At 39.7% G+C, this 17441-nt stretch overlaps 9 protein-coding genes across 9 annotated transcripts; 4 read left to right on the top strand and 5 right to left on the bottom strand. All coding sequences in view use genetic code 12, as the record gives it.

The window, feature by feature from the left end:
- Positions 1-136: 136 nt before the first annotated feature.
- KGF56_000312 (origin recognition complex subunit 2) lies at positions 137-1873 on the top strand (the record flags this gene model as incomplete). Its single annotated transcript, XM_049324403.1, has 1 exon — positions 137-1873. One exon carries the CDS (start codon positions 137-139, stop codon positions 1871-1873), a length of 1737 nt encoding a protein of 578 aa, XP_049182764.1.
- A 177-nt stretch (positions 1874-2050) lies between these two features.
- On the top strand, positions 2051-3163 carry KGF56_000311 (uncharacterized protein; the record flags this gene model as incomplete). Its single annotated transcript, XM_049324392.1, has 2 exons — positions 2051-2427; positions 3016-3163. The coding sequence occupies 2 exons, from the start codon at positions 2051-2053 to the stop codon at positions 3161-3163; spliced, it is 525 nt and encodes a 174-aa protein (XP_049182763.1).
- Positions 3164-3350: 187 nt separating this feature from the next.
- KGF56_000310 (uncharacterized protein) lies at positions 3351-4109 on the bottom strand (the record flags this gene model as incomplete). The annotated part of the gene is made up of 1 exon (XM_049324381.1): positions 3351-4109. The coding sequence occupies one exon, from the start codon at positions 4107-4109 to the stop codon at positions 3351-3353; it is 759 nt and encodes a 252-aa protein (XP_049182762.1).
- A 125-nt stretch (positions 4110-4234) lies between these two features.
- On the top strand, positions 4235-5425 carry KGF56_000309 (uncharacterized protein; the record flags this gene model as incomplete). The annotated part of the gene is made up of 1 exon (XM_049324369.1): positions 4235-5425. The coding sequence occupies one exon, from the start codon at positions 4235-4237 to the stop codon at positions 5423-5425; it is 1191 nt and encodes a 396-aa protein (XP_049182761.1).
- A 101-nt stretch (positions 5426-5526) lies between these two features.
- On the bottom strand, positions 5527-7234 carry HMI1 (ATP-dependent 3'-5' DNA helicase; the record flags this gene model as incomplete). The annotated part of the gene is made up of 2 exons (XM_049324358.1): positions 5527-5533; positions 5616-7234. 2 exons carry the CDS (start codon positions 7232-7234, stop codon positions 5527-5529), a joined length of 1626 nt encoding a protein of 541 aa, XP_049182760.1.
- A 165-nt stretch (positions 7235-7399) lies between these two features.
- On the top strand, positions 7400-8872 carry VPS52 (Vps52p; the record flags this gene model as incomplete). Its single annotated transcript, XM_049324347.1, has 1 exon — positions 7400-8872. One exon carries the CDS (start codon positions 7400-7402, stop codon positions 8870-8872), a length of 1473 nt encoding a protein of 490 aa, XP_049182759.1.
- A 47-nt stretch (positions 8873-8919) lies between these two features.
- Positions 8920-9885, bottom strand: RFC4 (replication factor C subunit 4; the record flags this gene model as incomplete). Its single annotated transcript, XM_049324336.1, has 1 exon — positions 8920-9885. The coding sequence occupies one exon, from the start codon at positions 9883-9885 to the stop codon at positions 8920-8922; it is 966 nt and encodes a 321-aa protein (XP_049182758.1).
- A 149-nt stretch (positions 9886-10034) lies between these two features.
- Positions 10035-10898, bottom strand: POP3 (Pop3p; the record flags this gene model as incomplete). Its single annotated transcript, XM_049324325.1, has 1 exon — positions 10035-10898. One exon carries the CDS (start codon positions 10896-10898, stop codon positions 10035-10037), a length of 864 nt encoding a protein of 287 aa, XP_049182757.1.
- Positions 10899-11005: 107 nt separating this feature from the next.
- Positions 11006-16228, bottom strand: RPO21 (DNA-directed RNA polymerase II subunit RPB1; the record flags this gene model as incomplete). The annotated part of the gene is made up of 1 exon (XM_049324314.1): positions 11006-16228. One exon carries the CDS (start codon positions 16226-16228, stop codon positions 11006-11008), a length of 5223 nt encoding a protein of 1740 aa, XP_049182756.1.
- Positions 16229-17441: the final 1213 nt, after the last annotated feature.

Raw genomic sequence — 17441 nt, 5'->3', positions numbered from 1 at the left:
AGCATATTCAGACAATGGGGGCAGAACGTGAGCATTTGTGGATGGTAAATCAACCGAAATGGAAAATCTTGAAAAAAAAAAATGTAAAAAAAATATAAAATTGAAAATTCTGTTCTCTATAGGTAAATATTTTAGTATGAAATTCAGGTTCTCTACTGTGAAAACACCAACTGGTCGATCAGGATTAAAGTCGCCAGATAAGCGGAAGACACTGGGTATACTGGGTATACGATCTTGTGCTAACAAGTCAATTGAAGCACTGATAGGACAAAATTATGGAAGCGATGTAGAATTGGAAATAGATGAGACAGAAAAATTGAGATTGGACTTGGATTTGGACCTGGACTTGGAGTCTGATCGAAAGAGAGCTACAACATCAGCTAAAAGGAAAGAAACGACAGAAATGCTGGATTTGGGTCTGGACTCATCCGGCGAAGAGTACCAAGAAACCGGTACCCCTAGTAGAATAAACAAGCCAAGTCTAAATCAAGAGGAGTTACGCAAGCCAGCTATGGCTAGTAGGAAAAAGCGATCACCACTGATACAAGTTCAAAACATCTTCAATTCCTTTGCAGGTCAAATACTACAATCGGCGACCACCAATGACCCTATTATTAGTGGAATCGATAATATAGTGCCAACGATCCATGAGCCACACATATTTGACCCTCTACCGATCCCAAAAATTAATAGTAATGGTAACATTGATGACCCCGAGTTTCTTCAAACATACATGAATGGCGAGGACCCTTCCAAAATTAACAATGAAAGGTTGGTAGATGAACGCGCATTCTCATTGGAAGGACCTGAAGGCTATTTCGAACAGCAGCATGCAAGATTCAGAATCAATGCAAATTCCTTAATTGCTCCTAAATTGACTCGTGATGAGTTTAACAAAGCGGTGCAACAAAATGAAATTACAAAAATTTCGAGTCTTCTTCCACACAAATACCTCTATCACCAGTGGTGCTTTGAACTATCACAAGGCTTCAACATCAACTTCTACGGCGTCGGATCGAAACTATCCATTATCAATGACTTTGCAGAAAACTACTTTGGTATTTGGTGGACGGAAAACACTGAAGACCCACTCCCAAAAGTGTTTGTTGTCAATGGTTATAATCCAAATGTCGATTTCAAAACAATTGTCCTTGAAATAGCTAATGTTTTGGTAAAGGACAACACTGCCACAAAACTACCGAAACACGTTTCTGACACAGTGCCATTCCTTGTAGACTACATGGCAAAAGAACCCATTACCCCAAGACTACTCCTCATAGTGCACAATATCGACGGTGAGTCTCTCCGATCAGATAAAACCCAGGGACTATTTTCACAATTGGCGGCAATCCCGCAAATACTAGCAATAACTTCCACGGACCATATCAACGCGCCACTCCTCTGGGACCTGTCGAAATCAAAAAACTTGAATTTAATATGGCACGATTTAACTACATACGCGCCATACATTGCAGAACTCTCGTTCAAGGATATCCTCAATTTAGGAAAATCGAAAAAGTTTGTTGGAAGTCTTGGTGCTAAATTTGTTCTTAGATCGTTAACTGAGAACCACCGCAACCTCTACCGCTTGCTCTTGGAAGGCCAGCTAATCAGGATGAAACCTATTGCCGATACAAGAGGTCTGGGGCTAAAGGGGGTGGTCAAATTTGCATTAGAATTACGTTTACTCTATAGTCTATGTTTGGACGAGTTCATAGTATCCAACGAAGTCACATTCAGAACTTTTCTCAAGGAGTACCTCGACCATAAAATGTGCCAGCTAGTCAAGGACTCTTCGGGCTTGGAACTATTGTTTGTGCCATTCACCTACAGCGAAATGGAAACCCTATATAAAGAAGAATTCGAGACATAACTGAATGTCCAACTCATGCTTTTTAGCTTAGTATACCATAGCACAGCTCATTTTTTTTAGACTCGCTACCAATTTTCTGTTGGTTTTTTTTTTTTTTCAACTCCCTGGTAAAAGTACATTTGTTGTGTGATAGGTCACCAGATTTTGCCAATTAAACACTTGTGTGACACTTCCAAAATGGCAAGATTTGGAGCTCAAATATATAGAAGCGCAAAGGAGCAAGCAGCTTTTGACAAAACGATAGCCGGAAAGTATTCCAAACTAGTCAAGAAAAACCATTTCTTATATTTGGGCTTACCGTTTCTCTTATCCATTGTAGCTGGGTCTATTTATTTGCAAAAATTCACCAGTATCAAGTGGGAAAGGTATGACGAAAAACATCAACAATTGGGAGAGGAAGAGATGATGGATATGATTGAAAATAAACGTAAATTTGATAAGAAACAGGACTTTTACAGATTGCAAGGATTGTTGACTGACCATTTAGAGAAGGAAGTACAACAGGATTACGAAATCGTGCGGGTACAGCGTAAAAAGGAAGACGAACCCGTGTGGTGAAGGCCGAAATAATGCGCGACACTAGGGAGCAGAGCGAGATAGTGGAGCACCCTAACTATATCGACACTATTGAGCAGAGCGAGATAGTGGAGCACACTGACTATATCGACACTATTGAGCAGAGCGAGATAGTGGAGCACCCTAACTATATCGACACTATTGAGCAGAGCGAGATAGTGGAGCACACTGACTATATCGACACTATTGAGCAGAGCGAGATAGTGGAGCACCCTAACTATATCGAGGGTTTTAAGAAGGGACAAACCGATTATAAAACTGGTGTGATTAGTTTTATGGCAGCTAGTGTGCTCCACTATCTCGCTCTATTCAAAAATTGTAAAGAGGAAAAAAAGAGTGTAAATTTTGATGGAAAAAAAAAATTTGACAAGGTCATCTCCTTGTCATAATGGTTTCCTTTTCATGCGAAGTATGCAATGACACAGTGGTTAAAAAGAAGCTTGGCCAGCATCAACTGAGATGTCATGGTGCTTACTTTACTTGTATTGACTGTTCAACTACATTCCACGGTAACGACCATAATCAGCATACAAAGTGCATATCAGAAGCAGAAAAATATGAGAAAGCTTTGTACAGGGGAAAGAACCAGAAAAAACAAGTGAAACAGAAGGTACCAGAGAAGAAGCCAGTGGAAGAGAAGGTACCAGAGAAGAAGCCAGTGAAAGAGAAGGTACCAGAGAAGAAGCTGGCGAAACAGGGTGTACCAGCCAATAAGCTGGAAGTCTCAAACAAAGATCTCACCTTTGCCCCCCTTGTAAATAACAAACCCCAAAACTTGTATAAAATCCTCAAAAAGGCCTCAAAGGATGATTCGAAAAAATTAAAGAAAATTCTCAAGGAGTTGTCAGTTGCCAAAATTGATGGCCGGTTGGTTATAGAATGAAATAGCCTTTTCTTTTATTTACTTCTTATTGATAGCCTTATTTACTTTACTATAGAATTGAGCCAATGTATTGAAAGGAAATGATAAATACTCACAAAGATAGTCCGGTAGAATCTTGATCAAGTGTTTTCTATTGTTTTTGTACTCTGTGTCTCGTCCATAACCGTCGTCCTCTATGAACGTCGGTACGTAATTGATTTGAGATGAGTCTACTTTAGATAGAATGAGCAGATACTCAATGAAGACTTCCTTATTGGACGAGGTCTGCTTAATGTCAAATGTATACTGTGTCGGTGACTCTTCAAAATTGGTAACCTTGATCCCTGTTAGAAGCTCTAACAAGTCCAAAGTGAAACAAATATGCTCTCGCTCTTTCTCAAAATCATCCTGTTTTATCTTCTTCTTCCGTATGGGCGACGTATACTCTGCCATGCTAGATTCTGACAATTGTTCATTCAACTTGGCATTCTCCTCTCGTAGTTGCTGAATCAACTTGTGATCCTCCGCCATTTGCTCCTCAACTGTATCTCTATATTTGCTATGAATTACATCAGCATTCGTGTGAACATTCTCGTTTATCAAGTCGACTAGCGAATCAACATTGGTGGCTGATAATACTTGTTCAGAAAATATAGGCGTTGCTTTTTTCGAGCTCGAGCTCGGTCTAGATACAATCGAACTGGAACTGCTATTCATCGCCTTCTTACTACTATTCCCATTACTAGACCCCTTAATCTCCTTCCCACTATCCTTGGTCTTTGATTTCTTTGGCGCCATCTCTAAACCTTTTTGCTTATTCCAATTCAAAATGAAAACAACATTGTTTTCATTATTTTTTTTTTTTTTTTAATTTTTTTTTTTAAAATCTTCCTTCTTTGATAACATCGGTTCAATTGTAGGAGATGACCCTTGTGGCCAATTTCGCAGCAAGGCTTGACAGGATCAATGAGACTCAAGAGTCGATAAACGCGCTTTCGAAATATATGCTAGCGAATGAGCTGGCGTCGGCAGAATTGATTGAGGTGTGGAAATCGCGAATAACACATACATTGTCAGATACTACAAAGTTACTTCTCATTTACCTTTGCAATGATGTTGTTCAGCAAGCCAAACGTCAAAACAAGACGTTGTACATTCATAACTTTAGCAAAATAATCCCACAAGTGATAAGCCCCATATATGGGGCTGCTGAGTCTACGATAAAGTCAAAAATCAACAGGGTGGTGGATGTTTGGCAACAGCGTTCTGTTTTTGCTTTTGATTATATCGAGAGTCTAAGAAAATCTTTGAATTCAGCTAGTGCGTCGGCAAAAGCAACACCTACAGCTGCTAAATCTAGTTCCCTGGTGATACCGGAGTTGAGGCATATCAATGACCTTTTCCAACATATTAATGATTTAACTGAGATCAGCCAGGGGAACCTCACCCAGTTGGGAATACAATCGAAAACGTATTTGAATTTGGCATCGGATAACCTACCAAAGACTCATGTTCATTTAAGTAAGCTAAATGTTTTAGAGAAGTTAAGTAAAGTTTCAATCAATAATATTGAGGAGATCAAAACGACGAGAGAAAATATTAAAGATAGTCTTGATACATTGGTGGTGCTGCTAGTTGACGGAATCAAGAGCGACGAAAGCAAAATGGCAATCATAAGAGATAAAATTAAAAAGATTCATGAGGTTAGACAAAAGTTACAGGTTGAAACTGAGCCAGAAAAACATTCTGGAGACAAACATCCAGAAAAGGAGCACCCAGGAGGAAGAGGAGGACAAGAAAAAAAAGAAAAAGAAGAGGAGGAAGAAGTAGAAGAAGAAGAGGAAGAGGAAGAAGAAGACTTGCCTAAATACGAAGAAGATGATGAGGAGGAGGAGGAGGAAGACACTGAAGATGATCGCAAGGTCAAAAAGAGAAAGATGTCTTCAACACCTTCGGGAGGCTCTACACCCAATAGAAAAGTAGCATTTGCCGAAAACATTGAAGTTAATGAGTTTGAAGTAAACGAGCTGAATGACGAGGAAAAGAGTCCGGAGCACGAGTTTCCAGAGAAGACAAGTTTAGAAGTAATGGATTTATTACTGAAATTAGCATAGAGCTTTCCTACATAAGTTTAATAAATATTTTCCTGCTTCGAAATTATGCTTTTTTGGAATTGTGCGCTTCAAGTCATTGGTTATATCTGCCATATAAGACATTAGTTTCTCACTGTTTCTTTCCAGCGCCGCCTCAGGTGATGGACCACCAATGTACAACAAATTTCGAGCCCTCGTCACAGCTACATACAGAAGACGGGATGAAAAGCCCCTTCTTGAAGGAATAAAAACCACTGGAAACTCTAAACCTTTCGCCTTATGTACAGTTGAGATATTTACCAGATTATCTTCCAAGATAGGTTCTGCTTCGTGATAATGCGATAAAAAGTACTCAATAAATGTCGAGGTTGGATCTTTTGAGTAATTCATGTAAGAATATTCCAACGATAGAAAGAAGCTATTCAAATTTTCCTGCAATTTGGAACTCCAGGGTAATAAGTTAAACTTTTGTGTGATTCTTCCAAGAGAGCCCATTATAGACACAGGAGTGTCCAACTCGTATCTTTCAGCCTGGACACAATCCAAAAACTCGGCAAACTTTTCCTTCTCATTCTTTAAATTCATCCTCAAAAACTCCTCCAACTTGTTTTCGTTGCTCTTGTTCCATTGCTTGTAAGCTACAAAGAGATCTTTCAACTCATTCTTCTTCATGCCTAACCGCTCAAACATCAATAATAATGCAAAATCAGACCCATAGCTTCTTCGAAGAATATGCAATACATCAAGAAATATATGCAACTCGGAATTAACCCAGTCTTGGCCATTATATTTGTTGCATTTTATACCATACTTTTCCGTCAATGTTTGTGAGATATCGTCAACTTCCTTGTTTGTCCTAACAAGGACAATCAAGTCAGAAAACCGCAATAAACCACCTGAAAGGGCTATCAACTCAACAATATCAGTGCACAAGTCTTCTTGTTTCATAATCTCCAAACCAGTGGCTTTAGCACTTTGAATGTCGGTGCGAATAATGCTATTTGCCTCTTTGAGGATTTGCGGCGTTAAGCGGAAAGTTTCCTTCAAAACCACTTCCTCAGAAGGGAATCCCAACTCCTTTATAAAATCCTCGGTAATCGTGGGATAAGACATTAAGAATTCATAAATGCATTGGTTTTTATCCCCGGCTAATGTAATATGCTTTGGGGTCCCATATAGAGCAATTTTTTTAATAAACTGCAAAAGCTTGGGATGCATATCTTGAAACTCGTCAATGACCAACACTTTTGCATTTGCCAAGGGTAGATTATCACCGGATTTGTCCATCAACTTCATTGCCGAGGTTATCAAACCCAGATACCTCACTATCCCGTTATCTTCAAGATACTTTACCGTCTCCTTCAACTTAGCCACAGGTATTGAATTTATCTCAGCAACTGACTCAATAGGTGATCCATGATTAACCTCGTCAACAGCTTTTTCCAAAGCATGATATTTTGCTCCAAAAAATCTAGCAAAGCTTCTCCAATTTGAGTCGTCCATCACGCTGTTAGGCGGCCGATTAGGAAAATATGTTGCTTGGTGTCCGTCAACTATCATCGATGCAAAGGAATGAAATGTCTTGATAACCAAGTCATCCACGCGTGAACCAAACGAATTGGAGATTGTCTTTTTGAGCGAATTAACCGCTCGATTTGTCATCGACAATACTATAATCTCTTCTGGAGCTACTCCTCTATTTAGCATAAACTCAATTCTTTTAGCAATGCACAAACTTTTCCCACATCCTGGACCGCTCTGTATAGAAAGTATTCTTCCTGGCTGAAACCCCCTAGTAACGGCCAATCGCTGAGATGGTGTCAATATCATCCTCTCCTCTAATCAAACATAGTTTCCATAACGAATGGTGGATTCCCTTTTTATTTATTTCATTCTATTTCATATTTCCTTTTCAATTGTTTCATTGATGAAAAAAAACAAAAAAAAAAAAAAAAAGAGCAAAAGGTTCAACTAACAAAGGGTTAAATCTAAAACATGGCTATTGCAGCCTTACAAAAGATCCTACCCACGGACGCTGATAGCAATGAACAGGCTGAAACTGAGATTTGTGACACATCTGTTTCAAGTGATGTTAGTCTTGTTGAGTTAATGGCCGAGTTTCACCTGTATAACAAATCCCTTGCTCAATACAAGCGAAAGCTTCAACCAATTGGGTTAGTTCTTGAGAGTTTCTCAACTGACTTGAAAGAGCTATCATCATCTTTAGTTTCTTTAGAACGACAATCCAACGATTTGAGCAAAGATTCCAAATTTAACAAGGTAGTCACTCAGCGTTTAGAGCAGTTGATCAATGAAAAGATAATCCCCCCCGAGACAATCAAAGAGATTCTTAAGGATGACTTGAAAAACGACTATCTTGACAAGGTAAACTATGTGCTAGAGAAAATGGGTTCTGAAGACTCGCAGTTGATCACAGCTAAAGTGGTGGAGAGAGTTCGTGATTTCGTGATTTCCCAGATCCGTCTCCTACGATCAAACCGTACATCCTCGTCCCAGCAAATACAACGAAGACTTCTCGAAGCAAGCAGCTTGTTTCAATTTTTAAAAATGCAGCAACCAAACCTCACAGCTCAGTTACAGCGCGCTTACTTTCACACCATGCGTTGGTACTACAAGAGCAAGTTTGCAAAGTACATCTATTCGCTTGAGAAATTGCAAAAACGACACTTGGAAAGCCCTGTTTTTGACTCTTCCAATTACCTAAACACGTTTGAACAAAGAGTCAAAATTTTGAACAGTAAGGAACAGTGTATGCCATCGCAATTAGCTGAAACAATTACTGCATCATACACCACGGAATTTATTATTCGCCAGTTATTGATGGCCATTATTGACAATGCTTCAGTAGAGTATCTATTTGTTATTGATTTTTTCTATCAAGGAGAAGAAAAAGACCATACTTGGGCACCGCAAATGTTTAGGGATGTGTTTGAAATGTCGCGAGAATGCATCCATTACATTACTTCTGGAACTTGTGATATATACGGGATTTTGTTACTGATAAAGACCATTCATAACTACCAGCTGAAACTACACGATCTCCATGTTCCCATCCTTGATGATTACATGAACTCGTTACTCTTGTATCTTTGGCCAATCTGCACCAGAATAATAGATCTCAACTGTGAGTCCTTGAAAAGACATATGGCAAGAAGCCCAAAGACTTTAGCACCACTTGCCATTACCCAGCAGTTTGGGTTGTTCTTACTGGCATTGCTCAGGATGTCGATAACCGGAGAGCCTCTACGATCATATATCCTAAGACTTCAGAACGATTATGAAAATGGCATTACCAAAGCAAGCAGCCATTTCAAAGGTATTGATAAGGAGATCTTTCTCTACAACAACTACTTTTTGGTTTTGAATATTCTCAAAAATGAAGCAGAAAATGCTACTGAGGAGATTAAACATTTCCAGTTACTTGCTAATGCATTCAAAACTAGATAATTTGTAAAAATTTATATGTATGTTTTTTTTTTTTTTTTTTTTTTTTATTATAAATCACATATCTTAGCATACATCCCGCATAATTGTAAGTAACTGCCTACCCCTTCTAGCACTCTCATATGTGTAAAACCGATTTCCTTTATCATCTCCAACCGTTTCAGCTCGTCAACATTCGGGATCGATTTGGCGACTTTGAAACTCAGCGTTACGATATCAATTGCTGCATACCCCTTGTGCCAGAGACCATCCAATAGCTCTAAGGCACTATCGATATCCTGTTTCAAACAGTGATCCAATATCTTTTGGATTACTAATGGGTGCGGCTGATCAACAATTTTGAATACATTTATGTCATTGACAAACCCAAATCCTGCAACTGTACTTTGCAAGTTGTTGATTGCTTGTCTCATATCACCTTCGGCACTGAATATTATAGCCTGTAATCCTTCATTGTTGTATTTCACATCCTCTAATTTTATAATCTCTAGCAATCTAGATAATACTTCTTCATCAGACAATTTGCTATATCGAAGTATCGCACAACGCGACTGCAAAGGTTCAATTATCTTCAGCGATTGATTACACGCAAAAACAAACCTTGTTGTGTTGGAATATATCTCCATCGTTCTTCTCAACGCTTGTTGTGCTCCCGGAGTCATTGAATCCGCTTCATCTAATATAACAATTTTGGTCCTCCCCGGTGGCATCGAAATCTTCGTTTGAGCAAATTGCTTAATCTTGTTTCTCACAACATCAATACCTCTATCATCAGATGCATTGAGCTCTAAGGTGGCTTGGTGGTAATATTCGTCGCCTAGTAGCTCATAAGCAAGACAATGCACTGAAGTGGTTTTACCAATACCTGGTAAACCGGAAATAATCATATGTGGAAGGTTACCATCCTTAGCAATAACTTTTAGCCGTTCAACGGTCTCTTCGTTACCAACAATATCATCTAATACATGTGGCCGATACTTCTCAACCCACGGAAGTTCCAAAGTGGTTTTTGACATGTTGGGGTGGAAAAGAGTAGAAAGCGTATTGGAAAAAAAAAGTGAAAAAAAAAAAAAAAAATTCAATGCTACGCGTTTGGTGAAAAATTATCGTTGTATATAAGAAAATGCTTCATTATTGAAACATCCCCATTAGATTGCCCGCTTGTCTATCCCATGTTTTGGTTTCCTTCGTTTGCTTCCGTTTCTTTCATTTGCTTCCGTTTCTTTCGTTTGCTTCCGTTTCCGTTTGCTTCGTTTGCTTCTGTGTCCATTTCTCTCGTTTGCTTCCGTTTCTGTTTCTTATCTCCTCGAACTGTAACAATTTGTTTCACCTTTGGTTGATAAAACATATTGGGGTTTTCAAAAATTTGGTTCAACCACGGAGCATCGATATTTGAAACTCGTCTCTCTATCAAATCAAACAAAGCCTGCGCTTCCTTTAGGTTACTGCTCAAGCCAACGATCCCCGTTTTGGGTACTCCAATCACTTGGGATAGCCTGCTCATGCTGCCTCTCGGTAGTTGTACTAGTTTGACTCGATTGTCGGGGCTTTTTGAAGCAGTGAAACAAAGCACGGGAAACATAGTTATTAGAAGTTGAGGTGTGATATCATACTTGCATACAAGTATGTACTTGAGCTGGTCCACCGAATCCTTCCGCCTACCTCTATTGTTCGCTGCTTGCCTCTCTAGTACTTCAACAGTAGAGTTGAACCCATAATTAACCCCCTTAACAAATGGCCTTTTATTACCATCCACCTGTGACTTGAATAAGGGACCAACAAGTGCTTCAAACAAGTCAAGTATATCAGTTGAAACCTGTGGTTCAACAAATGGCCAAATATTAGATTGCGTGAAAGGATTATCTAGTAGCATCCTAAAGTTTTGATTCTTCCGCGCATTTCTGGCTTTCAATGAGGTTCCATGAGCGTCTTTAGCTGTACTCTTGCTTGGCGCCATATTCTCTCTCCCTTCTTCCACACCTGGTATGGTAAACTGCTTTACTAGGGCACGAGTGATAATCAGATTCATTGAGAATGTAAAAAAAAAAAGAAAAAGAAAGAAAAACGCTTGGTAGCGAGTAAAACTTATCTCTAAATATTATACTATTAATTACAAACATATATGCCTTACAAAATCTATTCGTCTTCTTTTTTAGATGGGGATTTCGGTTTATACTCAGGTGATCTTGGAGAGTAATTAGGAGACGTTGGTGAGTACTGCGGTGATGTAGGCGAGTATTGTGGTGATGTAGGTGAATATGATGGGGATGTAGGTGAATATGATGGAGATGTAGGTGAATATGATGGGGATGTAGGTGAATATTGTGGGGATGTAGGTGAATATGATGGGGATGTAGGTGAGTAGCTTGGCGATGTAGGTGAGTAACTAGGAGATGTAGGTGAGTAGCTTGGCGATGTAGGTGAGTAGCTTGGCGATGTAGGTGAGTAGCTTGGAGATGTAGGCGAGTAACTAGGAGATGTAGGTGAGTAACTTGGAGATGTAGGCGAGTAGCTTGGAGATGTAGGTGAGTAGCTTGGCGATGTAGGTGAGTAACTAGGAGATGTAGGTGAGTAGCTTGGCGATGTAGGTGAGTAGCTTGGTGATGTAGGTGAGTAGCTTGGCGATGTAGGTGAGTAGCTTGGCGATGTAGGTGAGTAGCTTGGTGATGTAGGTGAGTAGCTTGGCGATGTAGGTGAGTAGCTTGGAGATGTAGGTGAGTAACTAGGAGACGTTGGAGCGTATCCATAGCCGGGACTAGTACCTCCATATCCTGGACTAGTACCTCCATATCCTGGTGAAGTCGAATAACTAAATGGCGAAGTAACTCCCGGTGAGGTAGGTTGGCCACCATATGACGTTAATCCACCATTCATGCTATCTGTCGCTGGATTATGAATTGGCGAAAATCCAGCACCTTCATCCAAAACAATTTGATCATCTTCCATCTCAATATCTCTATACGGCGTAGCGCCTCCTTCATCGGCGATTTCTTCAAAGGCTACATTGGCAGGTGCTTGCTGCAACATCTTGTCGTCAACCATTACATCAAAAGAACCTGTACCAAGTGGAGCCATTTGACCCAACATCACATTCTCTGATATACCTTTACAATCATCCAACTCTGCTGACGCAGCAGCGTCCAATAGAATCTCAACTGTTTCTTCGAAAGAACAGCGCATTAATGCACCTGTATCAGACCTATTAATACCATGACGCGTGATAGCCATCAAATGACCACGTGATGTCATCACATCAACCAACAATGCCATATGACGGTAATTCACATAAGAACCATCAAACGCGATAACATTCAAAATCTCCTTATACAATGCCGATCTGGTGGCCTCAATACCTAATACCGATAAAATTTCAATAAAGTCATTCGAATAGGTTCGAGCAGCATCAACCCCAGGCACTGCCATAACGTCTGCCAAATTGACACCATCGGTTTCCAAGACCCACTCTTTTCCTTGCTTAAACTCACCCGTGGCATCCGGATGACTTACTTTATGCTGCATCATGAATACCCTAGTAATACCTGGAATACCCCTCAATGAAATCGACTCCAACATGTGCGCTTCAATACGTTTCAAAATTTGATCTTCCTCGGCATCCGCATCTTCATCCAACGACTTAGGATCTCTCACCACACGACAACGTATAATCAACTTGTCAGCTGTATCATCCGACCATATAACAAACAAATCCTCGCCAAAGTTTTGAGAAATTTTTTCTGCAACTTGAGCCATTGTTAATTGTTTGTCCAACATCTTGGCACGATCAAGTTCCAATCTTAATAACCAAGGCGATTGCTTGCCTATACTTTCCTCAACCTTCTGATCGGGAATGGCAAAGTAAGCTTCCACCGTGTCATAATCTTCTTCAATAACGGTAGTTCTAGGATCCGGATCATAGTAAATCTCGGTCGAAGAGGTAACATTCTTCAATGTAGTGTGCTCTATTGACGATTGAACAATCTTAGCCAGCTCGATATCAGAAGCAACTTCTGGATCCAAATACACAGTCAATGCAGGTGTCTTGATATTCTTTGCCACATTCAAAATCTCCTTTAATCTAGGAACACCCAAAGTAACATTCTTGGATGACACACCGGCATAATGGAAAGTGTTCAACGTCATTTGTGTTGCTGGTTCCCCAATGGATTGAGCAGCAACAACACCCACCATTTCACCGGGATGCACAACAGACTTTTGAAATTGTGTTTCAATCTCACCCAACGCCCACTCAAATGAAGCTTTGCTCAACTTGAATTCTTCAATAACTCTTCTTGAAGCTAATCTGGACCTAAGCAAACACTGGAATAATAGAGTAGCATTATCTTGAGCCTCTTTTGCCAATGGGGTATTACCTCTGACTACCAATAACTTTGTGCACAACTCTCTGACACTCATTATAATCTCGTCCAATCTCAAATCTGAAGGCTTATCACGACCACTATGGAAAATTTGTTGAGCATTTTGAATAATACGACGCAAATTCACCGGCAATGGCCAACTAAAGTCACCGTTGGGGAAGCACACTTCTCTCAAGTACTTACGATCCTCGAGTAATTGTTGGTACTCTTCATCAAGTAACTTTTGTAATTCCACATCACCTTGAATCTCCTTAGCGGACTCCAACAAGGATTCTGGAATGGTGGTGGCTTCTTCCAAAACGTCAATTTTGTATCTTCTCTCAAAGCTCTCATTCGATCCGGGGATGGTATCAATTGATTGTTTTTCAACTTGTGTAGCATCAATACCATCTTCTCCGTATATAAACTGAATAATATCTCCTAAGGAATTTCTTGTGGTTCCGTCATAATGCACCATTATGTCCTCCAACGCTTTAACCAAACGACGTTGGATATAACCGGTTTCAGCAGTTTTAACCGCAGTATCGATAAGACCTTCTCTACCAGCCATTGCATGGAAAAAAAACTCTTGTGGAGTTAAACCTCTTAAATACGAATTTTCAACAAATCCTTTTGATTCCGGTGAATAATCATCCTTGGTAAAATGTGGCAAAGAACGGTCGGCAAATCCAAATGGAATTCTCTTACCTTCAACAATTTGTTGGCCCACACAAGCACTCATTTGTGAAATGTTAATAAAAGAACCTTTGGATCCTGAGGTAACCATTTGTTTCACGTTATTTAAATCTTTCAAACTCATCTCTGCAGAACGACCAGCGGTATCACGCGCTTGATTCAAAACTCGAGACACATTGTGCTCAAAAGACTCTCTCAAAGTCATACCTGGTTCTGGCTCCAATGTGTTATGTTGAGCATCCATAATGATTTCTTGCACCTTTAATTTTGCTTCTTGAATGGTCTTTGTGATATCCTTCATTGTTGCGGAATCAGCAATCGTGTCACCTATACCAATACTGAATCCATTGTGTAATAGCCAAAAATTCACAACTTTTTGTATAGAGCTAAACAATTGAGCACAAACCGCTGGACCCTTCTCTCTCATAACTGTGTGTATCAAACCACCACCAGTCGCACCAACTGTCTTTTTGTCAACAACACCAAACATAATCTCACCATCAACAATCAACATTCCAGTATCCTTGGGACTTAGCAAGTCTCTTCCTCCATCGAATCGTTGCAAATGGATACCCTTGGGAATAGCTAACGAAAGCATTTGCTTACCAGACCATAATGGCTTAGGTTTCACAATTGCAGGAGGTGGAATAACTCCATCCCAATTTGGAATCCAATAGCACATATTCATAACCTGGTCAAATTCAATAAATATATCACGCAAGGTCATCTTACGAATACCACACAATGTATCTTGAACAATTCCCATAACGGGTTTGTTGGATTGCGGAGAAACAATTTGTAATGGCACAGCACAAATTTGCGAAAGTTCTGACCTAGTTTCTGGTGATTGTGGAACATGTAAATTCATTTCATCTCCATCAAAATCAGCATTATAAGGCGATGTGACTGATAAGTTCAACCTAAAAGTAGAGTATGGCATCACTTTCACTCTATGTGCCATCATAGACATCTTGTGCAACGAAGGTTGACGGTTGAACAACACTGGATCATTGTCCATAAGATGACGTTCTACCTTCCAACCATACTGCAAGGCGATATCACCTGCTCTTTTGTTATACCTCAAATCAATACGGTCACCTGTATCTCTGATAACATACTTGGCACCGGGATGTTCACTGGGACCGTTTCTCACCAATTCGGTTAATTTGTGAATATTATACGGAGTTACAATTTCTGGATATGTCAAAGTTTTTGCAATCGATATAGGAACACCAACTTGATCCAAGTCCAAGTTGGGGTCACCAGAAATAACGGTACGTGCTGAAAAATCAACTCTTTTCCCCATTAAATTACCTCTCAATCTACCTTCTTTACCTTTCAAACGTGCTCTTATAGATTTGATAGGACGTCCTGTTTTTTGCAATGCCTGGGGCTGTCCTGCAATATCGTTATCCATATAAGTAGCCACATGAAACTGAAGCAACGCTTCAAACTCACTAATTACATGTTGCGGAGACCCGTCCATCTCCAACCTTTGCACATTCATATTTGCCTTTATCACATCTGCCAACTTGAACGTCAAGTCATCTTCTCCCCTTGCGGTATCGTTAAAAGCAATACTTGGTCTTACTGGAGGAGGTGGAACCGGTAACACGGTAATTAACATCCACTCTGGTCTCGCGTAATCCTCATTGAAACCCAATCTATAGCAATCCTCGGAGCTAATGTGTTTGAAGATATTGAGAATTTCGGTTGGGGTCAACAAACGCCGTTCCGGTTGATCGTTTTCTTCGAAATTTTTATTGCTTTTCCATGTTCCCCAAAGTTTCAACCCATCTCTTCGTATTGTGGGCTGAGTGTGACCACAACCGCCACGTACCCCTTCCGTTTCACTAGTCTCACAGATCATCTTGGTTTTACAAAGACCCCAAACGGCATTGAACCTCTTCTTGGGATCTCTAATTTTGATTACTTGTGCCATCAATGGGTTTTGCTCGTCAACAAGTAGTTTGCCGCAATGGAAACATATACTTTCCAAAACTTTCTTGATCTTTGCAATAAACCCAATATGGAACACGGGCCGTGTCAACTCGATATGGCCAAAATGACCAGGACATTCAGACATGTCTTCGCCACATGTTTGACAACGATAATTCCTGTCGATAGAGCCAAGTCTTGGATCATTTAGCCCACCTTCCTTAGGTCGTTTTGTTGATTGGTCAAATGTTTCTGGATAGACAATCTTGGCGACACTAATTGCTCGGATCTCCTCTGGAGACGCAAGACCAAACTGCACTTCCTTAATGGATTTCAAGGGGGCACTAGAGTGAGGGAACTGGCGACTCATGATAAAATTTCTATTACCTGGTTGTTCTTTTTTTGTTTTTGTTTTTGTTTTTGTTTTTTTTTTTTTGAATTTTTTCTTTTCGAACTTTTTAATAGATTAGTATGGACTTTTTAGTGGACTGTTATAAGTCTCCTTTAATGATGGTTATCAACCTTTTTCTGGTTATATGTATATTGTACAAAAATGGGTGAGATCAAAACGGCCAGCAAAAATTGAGGTGATGAAAACCTCGAGCAAAAAAAGGTAAAAGAACGGAATTAAAAACTGCTGCAAACAAGTTAATGAGTGCAAAGCAAGTGGATGAAAACACTTTCTAAAAATGCCCCTTCTCTGAGAACTCTTTGAAAGTTTTGCTCTCAAGACTTGTTGCTTGTCAAGAAAAGGCCTTTTTTTTAAAAAAAAAACCCACAAATATGAAAATATGTTATTGGCTTCAAACTGGGCGTTTCCAATCGTGCTGATGTCCCCTTATCCACGGCTGACAAACGTATCTAAAAATTATACAAGTGAATATCTATCTTTAGCCACCAGTACCTATCGACAAGATACACACAGATTAGGAGGGCCGTTTAGAACTAATAAAGGCTGGTTGTTATTTTCCACTCCCTTTTGAATGTTTCATTTTTTTTCGTTGACTTTGTCGCTTTACTTTTCAAAATTTTCATTCTTGAGGTGCTACCATATGCTAAAAGGAGGTGGCAAGCCGAAAGTCCAAAGCTCCCCCATCCCCATCCTCCATCCTAGGGGATTAAACGGCGGTGTTGTCCTTAGAATTACAACATGCTATTCTACTATCTAATATTAAAATCATACTAAGACCCTTGAATATCTTGTGCTATTTTTTAAGCAAGCTCTTTAGTCTCATTTCCTCTTTTGCTCATCACTTGATCTTCTCAGAATCTCCCTAATGCTTATAACAAGAGAAAAGTCGTGTATGGAACAGCAATGAGGAGCTCAATTTTTTTTTTTCCAGTGAGGAAGAAAAAAAAAGTTAATAGGCGATAGAAGAGAATAATAGAATATTGTAATAGAGGAAGATTGAGAAGACGGGAAGCATATCAAAAGATTAGATATCCTGTTGGACGTTATTTTTGAAATTTGTGCAACTAGAGTATAAGTTGTAGTAGTAGGATAGGTTTGAGAAGTTTTTGACTCGTTTGAACTCGCTTTTCCACTTGTTTAAACTGACTTTTTGTTTTTAAGGGCCTTTGAT

Source organism: Candida oxycetoniae (assembly GCF_023343755.2).
Source record: "Candida oxycetoniae strain CBS 10844 chromosome Unknown scaffold8, whole genome shotgun sequence".
NCBI lineage: Eukaryota > Fungi > Ascomycota > Pichiomycetes > Serinales > Debaryomycetaceae > Lodderomyces > Lodderomyces oxycetoniae.
The sequence above is the reverse complement of the archived record's forward strand: the minus strand, read 5'-3'. Positions and strand labels throughout refer to the sequence as shown.